This window comes from Ziziphus jujuba, chromosome 1 (genome assembly GCF_031755915.1).
Source record: "Ziziphus jujuba cultivar Dongzao chromosome 1, ASM3175591v1".
NCBI lineage: Eukaryota > Viridiplantae > Streptophyta > Magnoliopsida > Rosales > Rhamnaceae > Ziziphus > Ziziphus jujuba.
The window spans coordinates 44,385,932-44,412,955 of record NC_083379.1 but is presented as its reverse complement, the minus strand read 5'-3'; the positions used below and the strand labels follow the sequence as shown (position 1 = coordinate 44,412,955).

At 33.8% G+C, this 27,024-nt stretch overlaps 5 protein-coding genes and 1 non-coding gene across 9 annotated transcripts; 2 read left to right on the top strand and 4 right to left on the bottom strand.

Moving 5' to 3' along the window:
• On the top strand, positions 1–3,837 carry LOC107435339 (protein IQ-domain 26). 4 transcript variants are annotated; one of them, XM_048470478.2, is made up of 4 exons: positions 1–987; positions 1,814–2,267; positions 2,893–3,099; positions 3,201–3,837. In XM_048470478.2, the coding sequence occupies exons 2-4, from the start codon at positions 1,842–1,844 to the stop codon at positions 3,795–3,797; spliced, it is 1,230 nt and encodes a 409-aa protein (XP_048326435.2). In that variant the 5' UTR covers positions 1–987; positions 1,814–1,841; the 3' UTR covers positions 3,798–3,837. The 4 variants fall into 4 exon arrangements, with proteins under 4 accessions (XP_048326435.2, XP_024923673.3, XP_015902411.3 ...); XM_025067905.3 differs by having other exon boundaries at positions 1,773–2,267; XM_016046925.4 differs by having other exon boundaries at positions 1–1,005.
• Positions 3,838–9,627: 5,790 nt separating this feature from the next.
• LOC107435335 (uncharacterized) lies at positions 9,628–13,395 on the top strand. Its single transcript, XM_016046919.4, has 3 exons — positions 9,628–9,885; positions 10,128–12,706; positions 13,042–13,395. Exons 1-3 carry the CDS (start codon positions 9,810–9,812, stop codon positions 13,126–13,128), a joined length of 2,742 nt encoding a protein of 913 aa, XP_015902405.3. The 5' UTR covers positions 9,628–9,809; the 3' UTR covers positions 13,129–13,395.
• A 382-nt stretch (positions 13,396–13,777) lies between these two features.
• Positions 13,778–15,180, bottom strand: LOC107435351 (protein OXIDATIVE STRESS 3). Its single transcript, XM_016046947.3, has 2 exons — positions 14,712–15,180; positions 13,778–14,131 (listed from the first exon to the last, which is right to left on the bottom strand). The coding sequence occupies exons 1-2, from the start codon at positions 15,023–15,025 to the stop codon at positions 13,837–13,839; spliced, it is 609 nt and encodes a 202-aa protein (XP_015902433.1). The 5' UTR covers positions 15,026–15,180; the 3' UTR covers positions 13,778–13,836.
• A 2,931-nt stretch (positions 15,181–18,111) lies between these two features.
• On the bottom strand, positions 18,112–18,260 carry LOC112489360 (small nucleolar RNA snoR135). The gene has a single exon (XR_003053645.2). It is a non-coding gene; the product is annotated as a small nucleolar RNA snoR135 (small nucleolar RNA).
• Positions 18,261–19,255: 995 nt separating this feature from the next.
• Positions 19,256–21,758, bottom strand: LOC107435040 (profilin-4). Its single transcript, XM_016046580.4, has 3 exons — positions 21,505–21,758; positions 20,654–20,791; positions 19,256–19,741 (listed from the first exon to the last, which is right to left on the bottom strand). Exons 1-3 carry the CDS (start codon positions 21,625–21,627, stop codon positions 19,607–19,609), a joined length of 396 nt encoding a protein of 131 aa, XP_015902066.1. The 5' UTR covers positions 21,628–21,758; the 3' UTR covers positions 19,256–19,606.
• Positions 21,759–22,683: 925 nt separating this feature from the next.
• Positions 22,684–25,272, bottom strand: LOC107435340 (acid phosphatase 1). Its single transcript, XM_016046927.4, has 3 exons — positions 24,814–25,272; positions 24,020–24,229; positions 22,684–23,144 (listed from the first exon to the last, which is right to left on the bottom strand). The coding sequence occupies exons 1-3, from the start codon at positions 25,209–25,211 to the stop codon at positions 22,967–22,969; spliced, it is 786 nt and encodes a 261-aa protein (XP_015902413.3). The 5' UTR covers positions 25,212–25,272; the 3' UTR covers positions 22,684–22,966.
• Between the last annotated feature and the right edge of the window lie 1,752 nt (positions 25,273–27,024).

Sequence of the window (27,024 nt, the reverse complement as noted above, 5' to 3'; positions counted from 1 at the left end):
GTGGCAGATTACCATTTTTATTGGCAATATCCAAAATATTAGGAAAAAGAAAAAAAAAATTCAAAAACCCAACATTTATGGAATTTCTAATCCCAAGATTGGCTTCTCCTGTCTCTCACAACCCTTCTTCTGGACTCTCTTAATAAGCAAATGTCTGTATTCTACTTCCATATCCATTCAGATCTGCTCCATTGTACCCTCATTTGGGAAAAGACTCCTTTTCCACTAAAGCATTGTTTCAGAGATTTTTGAGACAGAGAAAAAAAAAAAAAAAAAAAAAAGCAGAGAAAAGTGAGGCTGGAAATGATGGTGAGTCAGTAAAAGAAACTGAGATAGGAATGATGGAGAGGTTCAGTGAAATTTTTTTCTTTTCATTTCTGGCAACATTTTGAAAGATACGGAAGCTGAATGATCTTCTCTAACCAAAGAAAGAAAGCGAAGTCTCAGCCTTTCCCTGGCTACTCATTATTTGGGACAAATAGAAGATAGGAAAAGTGCTCTTTTTTGAAGGAAGAGGAGGGCCATGGTGGACGATTTAATACCCAGTCAGCGAACTTGAAGACTTAGTACAGATTACAGATACAGAGAGAGAGAGAAAGAGAGAGAGAGAATCTTGGGCTTTAAAAGGGGTGGTATGGGGGGTTTTCAGAAGATGAAAAAACAGTGATATTTTCTTTTAATGGGAGAAGAGAGAGAGAGAGAGAGAGAGAGTGGAAGGGTGGGTGCTAGAGAAGCATAATACTCAAAAGGGGGTTTGACAGTGAAGCATAAAATACTGAAAGAGATTCACGGGATTGTCAGTGGGTAGCTTTCATTTTTAGTACACGTTGCTCCAGAAAGTGAGAGAGAGAGTTTATTAGAAAAAAAGGGAAAAAAAAAAAAAAGTAGAAATTCTAGAGCTTTTTGCTGGAGTGGAGGCTTACGAAGGCCAAGTCATTGAAGGAAGTGGAGGGGTGCGTACTCGGCGCTTTTTTTGAATTTTAGAAGGTTGGTTCTGAGTGTGAGGTGATGACTCTTTCCTCTTTGTTGATTTTTAGCTCCAATTTTTATAAGCTTTTTACGTTGTATACATTGTCTGTAATTTCTTGTTTGTTTTGCTTTTCTGGTTTTTTTTTTTTTTTTTCCTTAAAGTTTTTCCTTTTTCTATATATTCTATGGGTTTTTAAGCTAGGCTCTGTATCTTTCTGTGGCATCTTTTTGTCCTGTAATGCAGTTTTTCACGAGGTGCTGTCAGAATTTTCTTTTCAAATAAAACCTCAGTCTTTATCCAGACTTAATATTTATATTTTAAGGTTTTTGATGCTTTTTGTTTGTTAATCTTTTGCTCCACACTTCTCTGCTTGCAACCTGTAAAGATTCTAAAAGATCTTGCAGAACATTTCTGTTTTCAAATATAAACCTCCATCTGGGATTTTAAATTTCAGTTTTTTTCAAACTCTACCTTTTGTTTGTCTCATAGTGTTTGTTTTGGTATTGCCATTCCCTCTTTACCTTTCTCACTCCAATTTCCAGAGTGCTAAAAATGGGGGATAACTACTAGGTTTTGTATTTTGGTTCTTTCTATATACAACTCCACCACCTAGGTAATTCCATTCTTTTTTTTTTTTTGGTTCCATTGTTTAACACTCTCTGTTTCTCTCTCTCTCTCTCTCTAGTCTCTACCACTTTTCGGTGCCTGTCTTTTTCTCTTTCATATGGTGTTTAGCTGGTGTTTGTTTGTAAATAAACCCCACTTGGATCTTTGACGCGGTGCGTAATTTGTTTCTCTCTAGGACTAAGTCTTTGGCTATTCTCTCTCTCTCTCTCTCTATAGATTGTAAGCTCCAAATTCTAGAGAGAGTATGGGAAGGGCTACCAGATGGTTCAAAGGTCTGTTGGGGAGGAAGAAAGATAAGGTCGACAATATTCAAGTTGACAGTTCAAATACGACGCCGCTTAATGATCGAAAGGAGAAGAAAAGGTGGAGTTTTGGCAAGTCAGCGAGGACTACGGGCACGGTTGGTCATGTTTCAACCAATATTCCACCAAATATCAATCCCTCCGACGCTGCTTGGCTCAGATCCTATCTTGCAGACTCAGAGAAGGAGCAAAACAAGCACGCAATTGCCGTGGCTGCAGCCACGGCTGCTGCCGCCGATGCTGCCGTGGCTGCTGCCCAGGCTGCAGTGGCGGTCGTGAGGCTCACCAGCCAAAGTGGTGGGCTCATGTGTGGAAAGAGAGATAGGTGGGCTGCTGTGAAGATTCAGACTGTTTTCAGAGGCTATTTGGTAAGTTTTCTTGCTAACATTTTTTACATTAAAGTTTTTTTTCCTGTTACTTGTTTTTGATATGCTTACTAACTGTGATAATTTTTCAATGTTATTGATTCCAAGTAGCAAATCTAAGAAATATTTTTGGCTAATGTTTTAGAAGTTTCTTAATTCTCACCTTTTAAAAGTCAACAGTCAAAAGATGAGGAAATTGTTTTTCAAATCCTAATGGAACAGTAACTGCAACATGTTTTTCTCAGTCAATGAAACAGTGTATTGGTTTCTTAAACTGTTTGACCAAGCAATAAATTAGCTTTTCTCTTCTTTTGTTTTTCTTTATTTCCCTCTGGAGTAGTTCCCTCCTGAATTGGACAATTTGAAATTTGGAAAAATGTATATGCTTTGCCGTATTGGGTGGTCATTCAAGTCCGGTGTCTTCTCTGATTTGTTTGTTAAGTTGTGTTTGTGTCTGTCTGGATACTTTCTATTTTGGGAAATGTTTTCCTCTTCTACATTTGGCATTGCTTTATGTCATGTGACATTTAGGCCAATCCAAATTTGTCAAACTTTATTCTTGTGTAGTGTACTTAATTAGCTATATGCATAAACTGGAAAATCTTAGGCCTGTTTTCAATATCTGCAGGCTCGAAAGGCACTTCGGGCTCTGAAAGGATTGGTCAAGTTACAGGCTCTAGTTAGAGGCTTTTTAGTCCGGAAACGGACCGCCGCCACTCTTCATAGTATGCAAGCTCTTATAAGAGCTCAAACTGCTGTGAGATCTCAACGTGCTCGTCGTTCATTCAACAAAGAGAACAGATTGCTTCCTGAAATTCATGCTCGGAAATCCATTGTAAGATAATAATATCCATAATCCATTCCACATGTTTTTCAAAGGTTCAATAATTAGTTATGTCACATTTGGAAAATGGTTTTGCGTTTTTCTTCTTCTAGGAAAGGTTTGATGAAACAAGGAGTGAATTCCACAGCAAGAGACTATCAACTAGTTACGAAGCATCCTTTAATGGATTCGATGAAAGCCCGAAAATTGTTGAAATCGATACCTATAAACCCAGATCAAGATCTCGGAGATACAGCACTGCATTGTCCGAATGTGATGAAGACTTGCCTTACCAAACCATCTCATCGCCTCTGCCTTGTCCTGTCCCGGCTCGAATCTCTGTACCGGATTGCCGCCATGTACAAGATTATGAATGGTATTTCAATAGCAATGAAACTAAATTCTCCACGGCTCATAGCACTCCTAAGTTTTCAAATTCTTTCTGGTCTAATTCTCCAACTACACCAGCCAAGAGCGTTTGTGGAGACAGCTTCTTTAGGCCTTATTCGAATTTCCCCAACTACATGGCCAACACTCAGTCTTTTAAGGCCAAGTTGAGGTCTTACAGTGCCCCAAAGCAAAGACCAGAATCAGCGCATAAGAAGAGGCTTTCACTGAATGAAATAATGGCAGCAAGAAACAGCATAAGCAGTGTTAGAATGCATAGGTCGACATATTCTCAAGTTCAAGAAGAAGCATTGAACTATTGAGAGAAAATTTGTTGTTGAAGAATCCTCTGTGTTTGGTTTTTTTTTTTAAAAAAAAAAAAAAAAAAATTCTGGAAGGATTTGCAATTTGCATAGATGGTAAAAAAAAGGAGTTTGGAGACGAGAAGAAAACTTCTCCAATCCTTGATCCAATTTTTAGTTTTTTAACAATGAAGAAATAGGGTAGAACACAAGAGTGCTTCTGTAAATTATTCTAAAAAAACAGTCTCCCTTTGATTTTCTTATAAGCAATGATATGGGATCATTTTATTTGTTATTTTCATTTGGTTACACTTTCTTGGATTTTCATGCATGACTTGTAATCAATTGGAAATATATAGATTCTGTCTCTCTCTGTTAACCATAAGAAGAAAAAAGGAGCTCTCCTTTTTGAATTATTGTGATTAGACTTTTACTATTTTATCACTAACCCTCACTTTCTAATCGGATGGTCTGTATTCACTACATGACACGATAAACTAAACCATTGAATGGTCTTATTAAATAAAATAACTTACTATTGAATGCACCATCTATCTAATTGTTACATGACTTGTTCAAATTGTAAAATTTTGCTAGTCTTTTGACCATTTGAAATAACTATTTATCTATGTGTGTATATTAGCATTAACAATAAGAGAGATTGCCAATTTCAAGCATGTTATTTTTACAAATCCTTAACCTAATGTTTAGTAAGCAAGAAAAAGACAAAATTTGAAACCCCAAGCTTCCCTCCAAGATGAGGCAGCTTCCATGAAGTTCCAACTGTGTTATAACTTGCAAGTGGTCTTTGACAACCCCCTTGATTCAAATATTTATTTATTTATTTATTTTTTGGGGTTTGAATCTTGTAAACTTAGGCATTAGCTGATTAAACATATAGTAAAGTTTATAATTAAAAGGTCTATCCAAGTGAAAGTGTTGATGAGATTTGGACTTGATTAGCAAAATAGCTATTTGAATGTAGCCTCCTGACATGTACCTTTAAGAAAAAGAATATTTCAGAAGAAATATCGAACAAAGTCAGTGTCACCTACTTTTTAAAATTTCCAACTTTTGGAGTGTTGGTTCAAATCCCAAGCTCATGAGCGAAGAGACTCAATACAACCACGCTCATAGGAACATCATGGTGCTCTTACTCTGTTGCTCTACATGGTATTTGGATGCAATCATGCAAAGTTGGACACCACAATTTTCATAAAAGTAAAAGGGGAATCAGTTAAAAAAAAAAAAAAAAAAGGGTAAAGAATCTCCATATCGGCTCCATATTGTGATGTAATATATAGCATGGCACAAAACAATGGGCTAACAGTAAATCGATTGTTTCCTCCCGCTTGATTTGGAACAGTTTATAATATAAGACTAATTTTGTTTTGTCTTTTTTTTTTTTTTTTAAAGTTGAATATAATTATTTTAATGATTTATTTAATTTGTTCTAATTTGAAGTGTTCTTTACAATGTTTTAACCACAAAATCTCCATCATTTGTGTCTGAAACTCTCAGAACACATTAGCGGGCAGGTGAGGCACAGCCACCATAGAGCTCCACAATGTTGTCCATGTTTCAATTACACTTCATAATTGGGTAAATTAGAAAAATAAATAAGAAAAAAATCAAAAGGAGAATTTATATGTTTGAGAAAGTAAAACAAAGTATTTTTGAGAAGCAGGCTTTCAGGCGCATGAAGTGCACGTGACAGAGAATAGAAGAGCATGGTTTTAGGCTTTAAGAGGGAAGAAGGTGGTAAATGTAATGGCATGTAAGGAAGTATGTCAAATTTCATATCAACAATGATTAGGGGTTTGATTCGATTGATGGGTTTTGTGGGTTTTGGGTGTATTTTCTTGGGACCTCTGCTTTGCTTGCATCATCCTCAAGCTTAATCCTGTATCCATTGCTATGGCTCACGTGCTCTCTGGTAAAAAAACGTCATCATGAAGGGCAATATGGGTAATTGTGCTGGTCTTTGACTGAATCATTATCTCTTTTGCTTAAGCCATACATCATCCTCTTAAGACGTTTCGTGCAGCGTGTCCGTAAGGTCTTCTTCCCTAGATTTGTCCTCGACAATAATTTACCATCCCATGCCTGCCCTTCTTCTTTGCTTCTATTCACGATTAACTCCACCATCATTAACCTCCATTACTGCCCACCAAAATCCTGTGATTTTTGTCTCCGCTTCGCAATAATGTTCTTCTTCCTTTCTTTTACCTCTCAATTAAGAAAACAAAAGAAAAAAATAGCAATTATTGTTTTATAGTGGTTCAAAACTGTACATGTTCAAGTTGTGAATTTTATTAATGTTTCAGCATGGACAATTCAGTGGAAATAATGCCACTACATTTTCCTTACAATTTATTTCAAATTTGAATGTTTCATTTATTTACTATAAAAAAACTCTGAATTTTTATAAATTTTACAGTTTAGATCAGATTGAAGAATTCATAATTAATTGAAACAAAGTATAAATATTTAACCTTCATTATTCTTGTTGTTAAAGAAGAGGGGACAGAAACAAAGACCATTTGTTGCATTAATAATGGCCAAATTAATTAATTTGTATGAGAAATTAGTAATGCAGACACGTTAATGTTAGGATGTAAATAGAATAGTGTTTTTCCCTCTTCACTTCAAAAGTTTAAACTGCATAGGCAATGACAATTACACCCCTGAACCACCCGAAAACACAAATCACAAGAAAGCGGCTCTATTATTGTACTACATAAAAATACAAATTATATATTATGCTTTTGAATGCTAGAAAGAGACGTTTGAGAACGGCTATAAGGCTAATCCGATATTAAACAAAGTGGTTTACAGTTTCCCCCTAATTATCAGTATGTCTCTTCTGATTCATACACTGAAACTCTGATTCCACAGATTATTTTTAATTCAATTTGTTTTTAGAAAAAGTGTTTCCTAGAAGAACATGAGCGTGTTGGTCGAGAAGCTATGCTTTCGTCATCCCTACTGGGACCTCGAAAAATGCAAAAGAAATACCATGATTTTATAAAGCAATTAATATAATAAATCACTTTGAAAATTATATAAATATTAGTAATCCATTGGTAAACCTCAATTAATTAATGCAAATCCAATATGGGTTCTTAAAAAAAACAAAAAAAACCAAAACTTTCTAAAGATTTGTGGTTTGAAAATCTTTGAACTTTGAACAAGGTTGAAGTGGGGTGGCTTCAAAAACTAAAAAAAGAAAAGACATTTTCTGAAAAGTGAAATTAGTCCATTAGTCAAAATTTGCATTAATCACTCTACAAATTTCTAGTTTGGACTTTGCGAGTTTTGAAACTTTAGAAAGTGGTTGAGAACATGTTAATGAAGAACTACCCCACTTTGACCATCTTGGAGTAAGGCTTTTGGGCATTGGTATTTTGCTTGTATGGGGTTGAGCTCCCATATGTCCATGTGCCAAGCACTATTCAAAATGGAAATAGTTTAGAACTTTTAGATATAAAGCCTCCACCGCCATTTTTTGTCCCTTTCTTAACTGGAAAGCTTATTTTCGACTGGTAAAAAGGTTTTGGATTTTGGAACCTTAACAAAAATGCATACACTTTGTGGACCCATATCTAACTTAACCTTTTCTTTTTTCCCCTTTTAAGGTCCGTGTTTCCCCTACCCTGCAAAAATGCAATGATAAAAGCTAAAAAAATAATAATAATAATAATAATAGATACTTTATATTATTTTGATTACTTAATCTTCGCCTTATGACTAAGTAACGTACAAAAATAGCATATTTTATTCTTATTGTAGATGCAATTCGTAGTTGGAATGTTGGGTATATATTTGTCAAACTATATGAAATGTTAATAGTTTGCTGCTTGTCCTAAGTTGAAGCGTCAAATCTTGATTAAATACAGTTCACACTTCTCAAGTTGAGAACTCATATGAAATTAGGGGATTTTAAAACTTGAGCTCAAAGACCAAATGCCTTTTGCAAGTTCTTGGTATTCTAATCGGTTTGGTTAGTGATGGAGAACTTGTAGTTTTTAAGGTCCACTGGGCCCAGGCAACGCCTTGTAATAATGGACCTCCAGATGAAGGATGCTCTACAAAAGTTTCTTTGTCTAAGGGCCCAGATAAGGATGCCTCAGAACATGAACAACTACAATGAAGCAGCATTGCTTGATGAGGATATTCCTACCTTCTCTCTGTCAATTAACATATATTTACTACCAACAGGAGAAAGAAGCTTCAGGCTTTACTTTTTACAATGAACATTACTTTTTCACAACTCCAAATGGCATAAGCTTGGGTATTGGAAGGACAAATTCATTGCAATCAGCCAGTGATGCAGCACAATAATTTGTGATAAATGAAACTTAAATTGAGTGTCGAACCACATTCTCAACTTTAACTGACTTAACTCTTCTTCTGATAGTCCAAGGGATTAAAATCCTCGTGAATTTTTCACCGTATAAAAATGTTAATTTGGTTGGTACTGCTACTTGGTAATGCAAATTTCCGCTACTTGGTAATGCAAATTTCCGCTACTTGGTAATGCAAATTTTTGCTAAGTCATGAAATTTTTGTTCATGCCCTTTGTTCCCAACTGTCCAGAAATTTAAAATTTCAAACATTTTATATCTTTGGCCGAAGGTCATATCCAGAAGCAAGGACAGTTCCACGAAGGCCAATCTTGAGGCTAGATTGCACTTGGACCAGCAAGATCCTGAGTAGCTTCTCAAAGAGTATAAAGGTAATTGTAGTTTGTGGACTGAGTCTTGCAAAAATTGCTAGGGCACTGAAAGAACTCTATAAAATAAATGGACAGGGATAAACTATATCATTTACGATATAATTTGCAGAGTCTATATGCCATTTTCCTAATCTCTCAAATATTCATGGAGATAATTAAGTCACAAATAGGTACAACCCAAAGCTTAAAATATGACAGGTCTTGGCAAGCCCTACAATGGGGGTAATAATTCAAACACAAGCAAAATCCAGAGCTAAAATATGATCAGTAATAGTAAGCCTTACAATAACATTTCACATAATCACAGCAGTTTTTACATGACAGAGGTTATATAGACAGCTATTTTGGTACTTGAGGTTACAGAGAATGATTGAACGGAGTGATTTTTTTCATAGAATTTTCTTTTTATTGTATTGAATAACAGAGATTTTGATTTGATGAAAGGAAGATTGAGAGTTATGGTAACGTAGCAAAAAGAGAGAGAGAGAGAGATAGAAATTAAATGTTGTCGATGGGTTATTAGTAAGAATGAAGTTGAAATAATAATAATAATAAAAAAAAAAATTCGTTGATTTGATGAAAGGACGAAAATTCGTTGCAAATCTGCCAGTAATGTAGCAGTAGCACATTTCCAATTTGTGCTAAATAATTATAATTTGAGCTTGACCAAACCACATTGATCTCTATTGAATATGACCTTTAATAATTTCATTTCACCCAGATCAAAATTATTATTTTTTAATCCAAGGCATTTACGACTTCTTAATGAAACCCAAACTATTTCATAAATAAAATTATACAATAAATGCAAAGTCTCACTCACTCATAATTATTATTTTTTTTAATTTTTTATGATCATATTGACAAAATATTTATTTATTAAAATTTGTGTGTATTCTGTATATTAAACCCACAGGTGGATTTTAACACCGTATAAAACATTAATATTGTTGGTATTTGGTAATTTTCTCAAGTTTTTAAATTTTCTGTCTCTCAAAATGGGAAAAAAAAAAAAAAAGTAATTAGATTTTGTTAAAAGTTGTATGCCAGTCTGGCATTCCCAACGGTCCAAAAATTTTAAATTTCAAACATAAATATACGTTTTGGCAACGGTCATCTCCGCGCTCTTCACAAATCACAACAGGCTCTCTCATCTGATTTCGCCTCCACAAATCAAATCACAAATCACAAGTAGAAGAAGAGAAGAAGAAGACGAAAAAGGACTATCATATTATCTTGATTGTTGATCATCGCCAGGAAAGAATTTTCATTGCTGTCTCAAACAAAGCAAAAAAATGGATATGGATTATTGTCTGTCATCGTCCAAGTCCTTCAAGCCCTCCGCTATTCCAAAACCTTGTTATGGATCTGGTAATACTTACTCTCTCTCCCTTTTCCTTTCCTTTATTTTGCAATTTTATCTTTTACGGTTTGCCCGCGGATAAAGAATCCATGGTGTTCATTTTTAGCGACAGAATCACAAAATTTTACCTTTTCATACCCCCCACCCCCAAGAAATAAGAAACAAACTTGGTTCATGCATTCAATTCCTTGTATCTTTTTGGAGTTTTTAACCCCAGATAGTTTTTCTCCTTAATTTTTTATGGATACAGATGATGAGAACGAACAAAAATATTATCAGCAAATGGGTACAAATTTTCATAACCCAAAGAAACCAATGGCAAAGAATTACAGGTCGCCAACCATATCCGCAGCATCCAAGGCAATTAGTCCAAGAAAGAAGGTCTTAACTGAAAGGAATGAGGGTCCGGACGAGAAGATCGATCAGACAGCCACTCTGTTGGTGATGGTGAATCCAGTTACTAGTGATGAATCTTTGTCTCAAACCACCATCCCAAATAAACCAATGCCCAACAAGAATTCCAAGTCAGTGTCTCCAACTCCAAGAAAGAAGATCTTATTAACTGAAGGTGAAGGGGAATCTCTGTCTCAAACGAAATTGTCATCGCCCACCATATCCGCCGCAGCATCCGAAGCAATTACTCCGAGAAAGAAGATTCTAACTGAAAGGAATGAGGATGTTCCGGATGAGAAGACCCATCAGACAGCCACTCTGGTGGACGTGAATCCAGTTACTATTACTGATGAATCATCGTCTCAAACCACCCCAAACAAACCAATGCCCAACAAGAATTGCATGTCAGTGTCTCCAACTCCAAGAAAGAACTTCTCAACTGAGGGGAAAACTCTGTCTCAAACGAAATTGCCATCGCCTCCAGTTTCATCTAAGTTCAATATTAATGATGAGGAAAATGTTCGTTTCCCTGATTCTTCATCTCAACGGCCATATGATCCATTAACGAATTACCTTTCTCCGAGGCCTCAGTTCCGACGCTACAAGCCAAATAGGCGCTCCAGGGTCCTGTTTGGCCGAGAAAATGGAATAAAAGATGGGTCTTCTACTACGACTGCTAGCCAAAGTGGTTCTTTTGATGACTCCCCGAGAAGCATTGATAAGGAAGCTGCCGCTGCCACTTCCAATTGCACTTCCTTGGTTTCTTCCCCTTCTTCTTCTTCCTCTGGAGAAGGTTCTGTAAAGCAAGAAGATGAAGAACTTGACGAAACCGATGGGGAAATGTTGGAAAATGACAGCGACGACGAAGACGAAAGTGGTGACCAAGAGGAAGAGAGCAGCTGCAATTCAAAAGGGGCACTGAAAACTTTGCTTTTGATTGTGGTTTTAGTACTTTTTGCCTCATGCATATCTTCCATGCACCCGTTAACACCTGTTTGTGACTTGGAATTTCCTATGGGTATTAAGGATGGCTACTACAATTTTCAGAATAATACATTTGATGATGCTTCTTTAGTGAAGAAATTTGAAACTGGAAAGTTTCTTTTGGACCATCAAAAAGAAGAAAAAGAATTGGGTTTTATGGAAGTAACCAAAAGAGCTATTGAAAAGGGGATGGAGGAAGGAAATATTATTGAAGCTGTTTTGGTGAAGAAGCATGAGAATATAGTAGCTGACTTTATGTATCAACTGGTGGAAACAGAAACGGTTTTAATTGAAGGAGAAGGGATAGCTATTGGTGATGGGGTGGAGGAAGAAGGGAGGGTTGAAGATAGAAACTTTGGAGTTACTGAAGTGGAAAATTTTGAAATTGGAGAAACAGAAGGTGGGGAAGTGGCCGAAGGTGAGAAGATACCCATAGTTAATGAGTCGAGTGAAGTGGAAGAACAACAAAATCAGGGAACTGATGAGGTTGTACCATATCAGATGGTTGAAAATTTAGTACATCAAGGTACTGCAGAGAAAATTGAATCTTCTGACGACTACCTGATATCATCCTTGTCTGAACGGCATCATATAGCATCGGATATTATATATGCTTTTCTACAAGATGAGGTTCTACCAGATTCAGTTGAAGTTTACAGTGATGAAGCAGGAGAGGAGGAAATGGTGGAGAGCAGAATGGAAAGTGTAGGAAACTTCACCAACTTGGCAGATGAAGATGTCTCAGAGAGGATGGATACTGATACTACTACAGGCTTTGATAAGATTATTAATCTTGTCAACGTGGATAATTTGAGGAAGGAGCTTATCAAGCTCACGGGAACAGAAAGTCTTTTCAAAGTTTTTACATGGGTTATGATGTTCTCTGTGATTGTTGCATCTTTGGTTTTGGGGTTCCACTTGAAGCATAAAGATAATAGCATAAAAAAGGATTCTTTTGTGGAAGAAAAGCCTTCTTGTGAATCTGTAGTAGTAGAACCAAAGAAGAAATTCAATGGAAAAGATTCTTCTCTGACCTCGTATCCTTATTCTGAATCTGTGCTAGTAGAGAAATGCACATCAGTGCTTCCTAGTAGGGGAGATAAACAACTTGATCAGCAACTTTCCTCTTTCAGAAACAACCTTTCGGCTTCAATTCATTTCTCGGAGGAAGCTTCTGAAGAATATTACCAGAGCCGGGCACCAACAGTTCAATTTCTAAGCGAGATTGAGGTTGAAGAGGTTAGCAGCTCTCTAAGAAGCTCTGTCATGAAAAACAAGAAAACAGAAAGTGAAGAAAACAATCATTCTGTTTCTTTAGAAAGTAAAAAAATGTCGAGGAGACTTGGTGATTCGGTTTCTGTTCAAGCTCAGCCAACTAAGTCGGAGTTTTCTACCATGGATTCCTCTTCATATGGAAGCTATACTACTGAACAGAAGATTATGAGGAAAGAGGTGAGATTGTGTTTCATTGCTGTTATCTGGTTTAATCTTAGTAGTCATCTTTTAGTATTATTATGGAACAACAATTTTTATTTAGCTTTATTGCAAGGTAAACATTGCATCCATGAAGTAAATACCATATTTGTTATATGTAGTTCAACTCTTGGATGTGATTCCATTGCTTGTGTTCTTTTCTCTTCATCTTAAAAAATATAATCTCATAAACATCATATTTGTTTTATGTAGTAACCGAGTATTGATTTTGTTACAATTTTGTCTAATCTTTCATCATTATGAATTATGATTAATGATCAAGCATGAATTTTTCCTGTCTATGTGTCAATTAGGGCGGCAAAGACGAAGACATGAAAGTAATCACAACTCCATTGAGGCGATCAAGCAGATTACGCAACCGTGCAGTCACATCTCCATAAATCATCAATACAAAACAGTGGTGTCTGATTATCTCAGCCTTCTTCGTCTGAAGATCGTTTATGGAGGTTCTCTGGTAACCCTTGACTGTAGAAATGGGTAGTGTTTTAAATATGTAGGAACTGATATTTCTATTTTTAGTTTTGTATTTCAATTAAATGGAGAGAATATGATTGGCTGATCATCCTCTCTAGAGACAAGAATTAAAAAAATGTCATATTCATGTACGTTTCTTATCCCTTTCTTTTCCTTTATGCTTTTATGAGTTAGTTCTCTCTCCTTTCTGGCCTTATCTTTATATGCTGGTGTGGCACTTTCTCACTGGCAAATTCGAAGGTTCTCATCAATCTCTTCTAGTGGATTTGATCAGATTGCTTTTTATGGAATTGAAAATGTTTTAGTAACCCTACCTTATTGGCTCCAACTCTGAAATCCACAGTATGGGAGTTTTTTTTTTTTTTTTTTAACCAAAATATTAATTGGTGCCAAAAAGGTGCTAAATTGGAAAGGAATTTCTAATAGTACCTTTGTTTGCTTTTTGTTATTACATGTATGTCAAACAATTCTGAATGTTGGGGGATGATGAAAAAACTTCTCAACATTATAGCTTCACCTGGTACATATATATATATATATATATATATATATATATCTTCAAAAAGCAATATATACGGTGTGCTAGGATCATACAGATTGTACAACTTTATAAATCAAAAATTCTTTTGTACAGGAATAGGAGGAAGCCTGTTTGTACTTAAGAAGCTACCTCTTCTACTTGAAGGAGATAATAAAGATGAAAAAGAGCCTCTTGATACCTTCTTAGATATGGTGGGCTTAGGAAGAGTATATGATTTATAGGTATCCAAACCACCACCATAGCTCTTGCACGCCTTCATTTTTCTTTGATAAGGAGTTTCCTTCTTTGCAAGATCTTCTATGCTCTTCACCTTTGATAAAGATGTATATGACTGAGACTTGCCTTGAAAATACTTGGAAAGTCCTCTCCTGCAGATAGAATTACTAGATTTTTAGCAAGATCCCCTACCAATGTTTATTAGAATGTACAGAAAAAAATGAACTATATAACAAAAATGGAGAAGAAAAAAGAAAAAAAGTAGGAAGAAGTTTAAGTCGTTTGGCAGATGATAAGACCATCAAAACCAGTGTTTATTTCACCTTTTAGCACTTTGAGATAATTCATTTTTACAAATTCTTGTAACTATTCCTTTTCATTCTCTCAGCCTTTATAAATTTTTAACCTAGTCGGATATTAAAACACCCTTCTTTTTTTTTTTTTTTTTTCATTATTTATATTACACGGTGATCAAAGAATGCAAAGTTGCTTGATTAAAAAGCTTAAAAGCATTGCAATGGATATCGACTCTGAGTAAGAGTGCAACTTTCTGAGGATATTCATTTAAGAGTTGCAAGGTAGCGTCAAATAAACAATGAAGAATGATGTTTTGAATCACGTCTTCAATGTATAGGGAAAAAAACAAAAAAAAAGAAGAGGACGAATCTTGAAAAATGGAGTTTGTAACTTGAAACCAAAAACTTTTGTGGGGAATTAAAAATAAAAACTTACTTGATGGGTAGTTGGGCCATGAGGTCGGATAATTCAAATAGAGGTCCATTAGAATGCGATGAAGAAGATGAAGATGGAGTTGAAGAAGATGTGGCATCATCAACCAGGTCCGATGAAGATGTTGATGATCTGTTTGAACAAGTTGATGATAAATTCCCAATGGAAGAAGATGAACTAGATGATGCGTCATCACCATCCATGATCGCCCAATTCACCTTCTTTTCTGCCAAGTTATCAAATACAGTCATATTGGAGCGTGGAGCAGGTTGGAGTATTTGATTTTCACCTTCACCCATTGACAGAGTATAGATCATTAGATCTTAGCAAAAGAAGAAGAAGAGGAAGAAAAAGAAAGATTGGTTGTGGATATCGTTTGAAAAAGTGTCATGCATATCTAAAAGTGCGATAAGCTAAGGACATATTTATATATAAAAGCACTTGATGAAGACTTTGATGGATGAGAATGGTTGCTTATGAGACAACAGCATATTTATAAGTAACAGCTGGAGACATGAAGTTTTATGTGATTCTCAAGTAAACTGGCAACACCTGTAATTCCTTGTACATATCCTCTAGTTGCTCATGCCACGTCGATGTAATATTAAATCCCACCACAAATTAATTTATAAGAAATTGTTTAGTTACAAATGTCCATTACCAGATATAGGACCAAAAGGGAAATTGGACCACTTGATAGGCAGCATACAAAATTCATGCACTGGACTGTGTTCTTTGTATATATATATATATATATATGGGAGTGTCCTTTTTATATTTTTGTATATTTGGTTGATTGATTGCCTTATCCTAAGATTCCTCATTATCTAGTCACATGGTTTGAATTTCATGAGCTTGTGTTATTTGTTGGAACAGAAGAGGATAAGCTCTATACCTATGAAGCCCTCATCCAGTAGCCACAATCCTTGTCATCCAATATTTATTCCATGATAGGACAACTAGGGTGTATTGACCATTCTCTCCTTCTATTTATTTATTTATTGACTAATTAATCAATTTATTTATATATTGGTAAAAGGAAAGAAAAGGGAGTCAAATAAAGCGCTTGTATATCTAGGTGTATCATGTACCCAAGACTAGGATACATTAGCAGGCTCTGTTTTGCTAAGCTTGGCAATGGCATAGCTTGGCCTTCTAAATTTCCAACATGCCATGTGTCAACTCCGGAATGTGTAGAAGGTTGAACAAATCAAACTTTGAAGGGGAAAAAGAAAAAAAGCAACATATTGAGTTGGTCACATTAAACTTCTAATCTTACATATTAATATTATTTTTGTTGAAAGGTAGAAGATTTAATTGTTAATCAAATAATTAAGGAAGTTAGGTAATGAGGATCAATTTGATTATAATCTCTATAATTCTCATATAAGAAAAATTGATCCTTGTCAATCTAGGTAGGGTATGCGTTAGGCTACCATTCATGATTTTGTCCAACCTTATCTGAATCTTCACCCATAAATCCACTGTTTTTAATTTGGTTGAATCTGTATATTTTCTATAACTTTTAATTATATTTGTTTTTTTAAACTAATAGAGCAATTCAGCCTAATCGAAACTGATACTAACTTGAAGGCCATTTGTCCGCCTAAAATGTTAAAAACTAATATAAAAACATTAAAACATATTATATATACATATATATATATATATATAGTCCGTCTATGATACGGACGGTTCTCATGCGGATTATAGTATTGATGACGATATTTCATAATATTGATAACGATTTTCTAAAAAACCATCCTTAATACTATGAAAAACCGTCACTAATATTGCAATCTTCATGCGAACCGTGCTCACCATAAAATTTTCATATATATATATATATATATATAAAAGAAGAGGTTATAGTCCAGTCTGTCCAAATATGAATCCGCATAAAAAAACATGATGCTTTAAAAAAAAAATAATGACAATGAAAAAGTGTCGACTTTGATACTTTTTAAAAAAGCTTGGTGGTAATGGTGAATATGAGAAGTTTTTTAAAAAAGCTTGGTGGTAATGGTGAATATGAGAAGTTGATAGATGATTGTGATGAAGTGAAGAGGAAGGAAATCCAAAAAAAGAAAAAAAAAAACAAAATTCTGAAATTATTATTTTACCACTGTTTAATGACATGTAAACCTAGGCTTTCGTGCCAAATAACAGAAAGAGTTTTTTGTCTGATTTTAGAGAGAGAAACAGTAGATTTTTCAAAATTCCAATCATGCTTTAAGTGATTAAGCTTGTAATCTCATCATCTTAGTCGGTAAAACTTTTGTTTTTTTTTTTTCTCTTAGTGATTAAACTTGTAATCTCATCATCTTAGTCGGTAAAACTTTTGTTTTTTTTTTTTCTCTCTCCTCTTATATTTATGAGCTTGTTTTTCTCTCTTTAGATTTTTCATTAGGCTTGTTCTAAAATCATCTTATTGTATCTATATTTGCTTGTTTGTGAATTAGTTATTTGCTTGTTTGTGAATTAGTTATGAGTTGTTTGCTGCTTTCTGCTTATTGCTTGTTTGTGGATTAGTTTTGGATTATTTGCTGCTTGTAAATATATATATATTGATTGCTATACACAGATTATATTATTACAAATACATATCCACATATGGATGAACCAAACCGTAACTAAACCGTAACTTTTCTCTATGCATATATATATATATATATATATATTCACAAAAAAAAGTACATATATATATATATATATATATTCATTACATCTAAAACGTACTAATTTAGAGTTTTTTATTGGTTTGGATTGTTAGGCTTTTTTTTTTTTTTTTTTTGTCCCGTCATTTTGGTAAGATAAACAATTTCATAAGCTTAAAATTAGAATAAACAAATGAGCAAACATATTTTTAATCTTTTAATAGTGTTGGATGCAGAATCACAAAAAAAAAAAAAAAAAAAAAAAAAACGAAAGCTTAAAAAAAGTAACGTTCATTTTGATGATCAAAAGGTATCAACCCGGCTTTAGTCCATCAAAAAACCAAATTATTACAATTCATTACAACAGATTTCAGCAGCCAACTTTTGGCTACTCATTCAACATTATCCCACATATATAAGTTTAAAATTATAATAAATACGTGAACAAATAAATTTTTAAAATTTTCGATACTGTTTGGATGCATAATTTTCAACACAAGGAAAAAATAATTGAAAAAATTAATGTTTAGTTTGATAATAAAAATGTATTAACAACTTAACCCATCCAAAACCCCAATAATTGCAACATTTTCCAGCAACCAACTTAGGGAATATTAATTCTGCTCATTCAACATTATGCCCAAATCTTATATTTTCTCAACCAATATATTTATTTTTAAAGCTAAGAAGCTTAAACGTTGACAAGAAAAAAAAAAAAAAAAAAAAAAAAAGGTGAAAAAAGAAGGAAATATGGGGAAGATGATTGTTGAAATTTTCAAGGGCTATGATAAAATACAACTGCCCACCTTCCCCTTAACTTGATATCGCAGGGAACTCTTTCGGATACAGAGTGCATTGATTGCTGCACAACGCCGATACACACAATCCCTGCCTGCGATGCTTTTTCCCTAATTTCATCTTAAGATCTTAAATTTCTATTCAAAATATAAGGTTATTAAGAAAACCCTAAACCCTAATAGATACAGACTCAAAACAAACGCACACACGATGATCGCAAAGAGCAGAGCGGCTCCAAGAGCAAGTTCCAAGAGTATATATATATAGACCATGGACACATCAAGGACGACTAGGGTTTTGAAAGCATAATTACGAAATTGCCACAGAAACGTAAAAACATATCCCAGGGTATTCTATGTGGATAGGCCTTTCAGGCTTATGTATGGGCCTTTTGCCTGTCCAAAACAATTCTGTTAGACTCTTTCGTATTTCTTTCTTTGGATAGAAAGTCATATTAATATATATATATATATATTTAATGATAAAAAATATATATATATATATATATATATGTATATTAATTATATTTATTGTATATATTTAATCACTCAAATTGGAATCGATCTTTCCTCAAAAAAAGAAAAAAAAAATGTCAAATTTGTTAAAGACCAAAAAATAATTTATTTACCCATATTTATACATGGCCCTGTCCTTTGTCCCATCCATATCTGCTCATTTCATTTGTATAACAATGTACACACCATATATAATAACAGGCAGCACAAATTTGTGTATTTGGAGAACCAGATTTTTATTTTATTGAAAATTTCAAACACATGTTTGTTCGAGGATTTGGCCCTTTCCTGTTCAAACTCAGAATAAAACTAGAAATTTTAAGGAATTCATTTTTTGAAAACAGGGACCAACCGATCAAAACAGGATATTTGTATGCACTGTAGCACTGGTGTATTTTTACTTTTAAATCTCGATTATTACAGAGTCTCCCTTCTACCATAGAGAAGGGAAATTCTTTCATTTTCAATTCCTTACACCCCCTATGCCAGCATCTCTGTATACATGTCTAAAATATGATTCCGGAACTTGAAAGAAAAATCCTACTTTCATGTAATGTAAATTTCATTGGCACTCATATTACATAGTTATTATTATGCAAGATCATTTCATTTAAGCCTCCCAAAAAATAACACTTTGTAGATAATTTAACATAAACCACATCCGAGGATACTCAAAATTCAGGGAAAAAAATAAAAATAAAAAACTGCAGACTCAATAAGAGTGGTTGGTATGGTAAATAAATACACAAATTTAGGAACAACAAAAATTGAAGAAATAAACAACCCTAAGATAATAATCACCGCTTCTGTCCGCACACAGTTATTTTCCGGAACAACTCTAGTGCAAGTTTTAAGGTCATAGCAGGAAGACGATCCAAGCCCAAAACAGGAAAAAATTCAAATATGGAAACCACAAGGTTGAGATGATCTACAGGCCCTGATCAATCAGGTAATCTCCCAACCTCTCAACCACCATGTTACATTGTCCTGGAGTCATAGGCTCATCATATATCCCGAAAACAAGAGCTTGGCCGGTTTTCTTCACAGTGACACCACCGGGGCCCTGCAGCACAAATGAAAATCATATCAAATTTCAACTGTATGCTTAACATCAAAGCGGCAAATGGAAAAAGCAAAAGTGCATAATTAAGAGGTTGCAACTGTTCATATAAGCTCATAATTCATAAAGGACACCCATTTGTGGAGGGACAGTTCGCTGGCAAAACTTTGTAAGAGAAAAAGCATATGCAACCTGGCATGCACCTATGTGTGTGTGTGAAGCATGTGCACAAGATTGTTTTTGAAGTGAAAGTACACCACCTTAAACCCCAAAAAAAAAAAAAGGAAAAAAAATAAAAAAAAGAAGAAGAAGGAAAGAAAGGGTGTTGTTAGATGTGGACCGCAAGTGGAATTATAAGGCTCCAAAATATTCCTTGTAACGAAACATCAGATTCGATGCTCCATAGCTAGGATTAATCAAATCAAAAGGTAGAAGGTTGACTGCAACAGAAGGAACGTTACCAGGTGGATTTGCTGGTTAAGTAAGATTCTTGAAAGTCATAAAGGTGAAACAATCATGAAAGCCAGTACTGGAAAACACTAATATGTAACTGATACTCTATATTTTCTAAATAACTTTTGCGCAACCCAACCGAAGTTCATGCAGGGATAATACACGATATTCCAACATATGGATACATTCTAGAAGTAAAGCAAGTTATACATGACAAATAATGTATATACAGACACACATGAATCAGGATAATTACCATAAGTAGAGAGAACCAGATGACACTCACAAACACGCATATGCACATAGAGATAATAGACAACTGACATTGATATATCCATTTCTTTAAGATGCTTGGAAAGTAGTGATATCCCCTTTTAACAGATAGTCGTGAAAGCATAACAGCTTTACATATATTAAATCCAAGAACAACTAAGAATAACATTGTAATAATTAATTCATAACCTTCTTTCCGCGAATAACAGCTCCGGGCTCTCCCTGAATAACCATGTATTTTGTGCCACCAAGATGTAATCCAGTTGGGGCAAGAGACCCAGGTTCATCAAAATCTTTCATGATTGCAGAAATTTCTTCAGGTTTAAACTGTCAAATAAACAGGGGAGAAAAAAAAAAAAACAAAAACTCATCACCATTGCTGCAACAAGCAAGAAGCAATATAAAAGAAAAATGATAATTAGGTTACAAAAGTTTGCTCGAAAAGCATAGGATGCTAACAATCTGTTTGAATATTGTCCGCGCATTAAAGTACACCAAATGCATATAGTTCAGCACTAATTTAATAACTTGTATCAGTCCGAATTAGATAATAATCTTAATCACCACCATGGTGCTGTTGTCCAACAAAATTGAAACAGACATGTAACATATTCTTTCTCGGCAACCAATGGTTTCGAAATTATAAATGAATTCGTATAAGTATAATATATATCGATCGGGAAAAAGAAATTCAGACAGATCCTGAAGAATCAATGGCATTTCCAATAAACAATAATGGAGGAAAAGATGTTATAATTAATGAATTTATTTACGAATTGGTTTCACAAGAACGTTGATGCTTCTGTTATCAAGAAGACAATTTTCACGGGGCAAGACAATTCGGATCGCGTAGTTTTCAAATCAAATCCACCAAATGGATCAAAAACCAAATCACATTATATAGAAAATGAAGGAAGAAAAAAGAAAAAAGAAAGAAAGAAAGAACCATGCAGATCCAATCAGATTAATAAAACGGCCATAAACATTAAATCAGAAAAAATAGCAAAAAAATAAAAAGGAAAAAAAGGGGAGAAAAGAACCTGAGGGAAAGTGGAGCTCTGGGCCCACACACTGCCGTCGTGGCCGATGATGGCCGCGGCGGTGAGATGTTGGCCTTCGATATCGCACATGAGATGCTCATCAACGTAGGTTTGCCACGACATTTTTGTTACTCAATCTCGACCGTTGATCTTCGTCTTATATACCTTTTTTTTTTTTTTTTTTTTTTTTGGTCTCTGTCCTGGACGTTGTGTTGTGTTGTGTCGTGTGATAACTTTTCTCGTTTCTGGTTTCACAGAAGCGAGGAATAAATAGGTGGCTTAAAAAGAGAAAAAGAGGAATAATGGTGCGGGTTGGGGATGGGGCCAAGTGAGTAGAGGACCGTTACGATGAGGGTGAGTCGGTGATTCTATCTCAGCCGTATATCTTCCAACATGATTGAATGAGTGCCGTTCACGTTCGCCTTCGTTTACGATTCAGATTTAGAGAGAGAGAGAGAGAGAGAGAGACCATAGCAGAGTAGTTTTGCATTTGAATGCTTGTACCGGACGTGTGGACACGTGGTACTGAAACTTCAAAGCGCTGAATTTCGCTCACGTGGTGCCAGCGTGAGGTAATGAGTTGAGTCATAATATCATTATTTTATTTTTCAACAACAGAGAATTTAAGATGCTTTATATGCTGTCAGATTATTTTTTTTTTAATTTTTTTTTTTGGTGAATTGCGTTCAAAATAAATTGCAAATAAAAAGTTATAATTTATCTTGTAGTCAAAATAGAATGTTATATTTTATTTTATTTTTTAATAATTAGTAGCCATTTATTTATGTCAATTCACACCCGAAAAAGCCTTGACAGATTAAAAAATAAAATAAAAGGATACATATTGGTTTTTAACAAAAACTAGTCTTGCACTTAAATAATATTTTTCTGCCTAAAAATAATGCATTGAAATAATTCCAAAAGAAGACTAGAAGACTAATTCAATGCCCAACTATATAAGCGAACAAAAAAATGATTGAAAATGATAGGGGTACTAAAAAAAGCCAAGATTTTTAAGAAGCTTGAAGAGAATTCATAAAAGCAATAAACTTTAAAATTAACCAAATAAAAAAAAAGAAGAAGATAAACTTCATGGGTTTTATCGTGGATGAACTTTAAAATGATGATAGTTCGATTACTTTTTACGGTTTAATTACCCTCTGTAAAACTAATGGTGAATGATATCAATCGTACTTTGCTTTATTTTTATTTTCTTGAAAAGAAACTTGATTAATTCAAACAATGGGGCCTAATTTACAAAGAACTTTTGACTTTAGAAAACGAACCAAATTAACTTTTAATCCTTCAAAGTTCAAATATTAAATAGTACAATTAAAGACATTAATTAGCCAGCAAGAAATCTGAATCTTGATAATTGACCAATTGAAATAAAAACTGCTAACGTATAGCAAAGTATTAGGCATCTCATTTTTGGCCAAAATGGTAAATAAAAAATGAGAATTCAACTAATGTAGTAGAGGGGATCGGGCAATTTGAAAGTTCTTTTGCCGACATGTGTCCCCAAAAGATCGCTCCATTGATCTCCAATGTTGCCAACAATTCTATATCCACTCTCTTCCAAGTTTTCTCTCTGAGCAGATTTGTACACAACGGCTGTTGTTCCTTTATAAGAAGATCCCCTGATAAGTGCCAACCATAATAATATTGTCATCAATATTTATCTTCAACAACCAAAAATATCATACATTATCCTTAGCTTGATTTCGTTCATAAATAATCAATGGATATTTTGGAGAATATTACTAAAATTTATCCATAATTATCATACTTCAATCGTAATAATTAATAATATATCAAAATATGTATATATATATATATATATATATCATGTCAGGTAACTACATGGCCTGTTTCAATTGGCATCTAGGTTTTTTTTTTAATACTTTTATGTTATTACGCACGTGTAATAAATGAGAAATTTCTGATCAAACATATAGATATATATAATAAATGAGAAATTTGACCTCATAACCCTTCTTCAAAGATAAAATTGAAAAATAACATTCATTTTTTAAACTTATAATTTCTAATTCTATTTTGACCAAAACGCCATTGACCATTGGATTTTTTCATGACATTTGAAATTTTCGAACTCATATGCCAAAACGGAGAAGTGCACTTTCTCCTAATTGAATCTTATTGGGAACAAAAAAAAAAAAATTCTTTGTTTTATACTTGAAATTTGTGGCATTTTATTCTCTATTTCACATATCAAATGGTTTAGAAAATTTCGAATTCGGCCAAAAAAAACTTTTTTTTTTTTTTTGGGTATACTCTCTGTTTTAAAGGGCATTTTTTGGATTAGAAAAAAAAAAAAAAAGCATAAAATTATAAATTTTGAAAATGGAGGTGATTTTTAAACCTTGTCTTTAAAAGAAGGTTATTAGATGAAAGATCCATGTATATACTATTTTCAAAATTGAATAGAAACGCATATAGTGGTAAAAGTAATAAATGAAAGTAAATTAAGGTAAGTTTGATGGGTTTATATTACTTGAGGATCAGCTTCTCCCAGCTGTGAAATCCAACATTTTTGAGATTGGTGGCTGTGACATTTCTTTGATCTTCAGGTCTCCCTGTGATGAAGGCAATCTTAATTCCAAGGCTCAGCAACTTGTTATAGAGCCCAAGACTGTCTGGCAAAGCTAAGCCTTTACCGGTCAGGACCCATTTATTGAAGAGAGTGGCATTGTACGGCTCCACCCTGCAAATTATTATTGTTTTTCAAATATAATTAATCACTATTTCTCCAAATATATATACATATATATATATATATATAATTAATAACCATATATATAAATATATGTAATTTTATTCTATTGATCTGCCGGACATTATGTTTTTTTAAAGATAAGTTTTTCTCCTCCGAGAGTGGATGTCTTATTCATCAAATATATGCATACATCATCCCTATCACCAATATATATATTTTTTTTGGTGAATATCCATATCACCGATATTAGTATTATGAACCACGGAAATACATATTATATATATATATATATATATATGTATGCATGTCACAATCTCAAACTTTCACCCAAAAAAAAAGAAATGTCACAATCTCAAACACTTTTTCTTTTTTTTTTCAATAAAAAAGAAAAAAACAAAAAAAAAACAAAGCCATTGGTTTTCATAAAAAAATAATATTAATAATAATCATGATGGAACCGAAGATCTGAAGTGATTCTTGGTTTTTAATTACTTTAGCATTATTATTATTTTTTTTTAAGAAAAAGAAGAAGAAGAAGAAGTAGTTTTGTTTGAGTATATGCACGTACGTACCCGAATCCATGGTGAGCATAATAAGGAAGGTTGGAAAGTGAAGTCTCATCGATATCAAAGACCCATAAATCTTTGCCGTCCTTAGTAAGGTTGAGGCTCTTAGCATAAACAATAGCTTCATCAGTAACAACTTTGGAGTCTTTCCTGTACTGGCTGCCAAGTACATAGTGGCCTATATACCCTTCACATGCCTCAGGAACCGTTGACCACCCGATTATATTGTTAGTTTCCACACCAAGCCGCCAACTCAGGCATGAAAGTCCAGGAATACGGCCGCCGCCGGAGCCGGATTGTGGCCGGAGAAGGTGGATTTGGTGTGCGATTGAATCCTCTGAACCTTTGGATGTCACCGCGAATATGGCAACAAAGAAAGTCAAGAACAGTGGTAACATTCCCATACTTTTTTTTTTTTTTTACAATTACTCCCAAGAGAGAATTATATATATTAATTTTTGTTACTTTTGAACTGGGCAATTGGCTTTCTTATATAGACTTTAGCGAGGCTATGCCATGGTAACTATCGTCGGTGAGTTGGTCATGGTGGGGCCTAGCTAGATAATTAATTAAAATAGCGCATGATTTCATTATTTCACAAATATGGTATATATCACAGATGATAATTAATTTTTGGAAATGACATTGTCCTATCAATAAATTCCAAATGTGATTCGACTAGGTCGGCTTGAATTTAAATGTAATTTCTATTAAAATCTCAAATTTATGTTGAGAGAGACAAACTGAATAATGATTAATATATTATATACACATTAACAGAAATAAAATTAATTACTAATATATGATCGGAAATTTATTCAATAAAAAATGGTATACAAATAAAGTGCACTTGTTAATCATGTGGACCTTTGAAAGTGCCTGCATATTTGGATGATGAACGATGCGAAAAAGGGAAAAAATTAAGCGATCCTATGACGTTGCTTATAGTTTTTCCAAGGAGGCAAACACATTGAAGGGTCAGTTTTGATTGAAGAAAAGAATATTACAGTCGGTGTTAATCATGAGCAGTAACAAACTCATAATCAGCATATATGTGCATATACATATTATATAAGATATGTTAGAATAATGGATTAAAAAGCAAAATGGATATATACATTGCACCCAAAATTGAATATCTCTGTCGAATAGTGTGTACTACTCTTGGAAAAAACAGCCATTTCAATTTGCAAACTCTAATTAATTACTTTTAGTCCAGTTGATATGTGAAGCTGTGATCTCTACCAATGAGATATACATTTAAATGGAAATTTTATAATGAGGACGATCTGCATGAGTATCGCAGTATTGGTGATAATTTTTTATAGTATTGATGACGATTTTTAGAAAATCGTCATCAATACTATAAAAAATTATCACCAATACTGCAGTTCGCATGAAAACCGTCCGCATCATAGACGGACTGTATATATTTATATATATATATATATATATATACCTCATTTTTATAAAAGGGTAAATTAATACAGCAAATTGTTTTAGGTGTTATCTTATATAGTACATAGAGAAAGGGAATTATCATCTAGCATATGCTTATTACTTAAATGGATAATATTTTTATAATAATTAAGTTCATCATAATATATATATATATATATATATAAGATATTATGATTATCTATATTGAAAAAGATAAATTCAATTAAATAGGTTTATAATATCAATGAAATATTCGTTATACTTTATTTCTATTGTTATTTTTTCGAATTCAGATACACTGACTTCGACAATCGTATATCGTAAATTAATTTATCCTCCACAAATATCTGTAAAACATTACTTTTACATCAAAATAAAAGACCTTGATATATAATGTATCGATTTTTGGTGACAGAACATAAAATTAAGCTGAAAATGAATTAACCACACGTTTATTTTGTTTCGAATGGCCGTGACTGCTGTTAACAGAGGGACCGGTTATTATTATCGGTGAAATTGACAATGAATGGAACAAAAGCGATAAGGGGAATCGTACAGTAATATAGCTGTTTACTACTGAAAATGCTAGAGCCTCTGGATACGATAGGATATTTTGAAGCTAATTATAGCCCCACATGTGATATCTCTATGATAAATCTGGTATATGCCGTAAAAAAAAATTTATCTTCTTTTATTTTTATTTATTTTTAGAGGTGAGAGGACCCGAGGAATGTTTTATCATGTCATTTATCTAACAATTTGACGTCATATTCATGT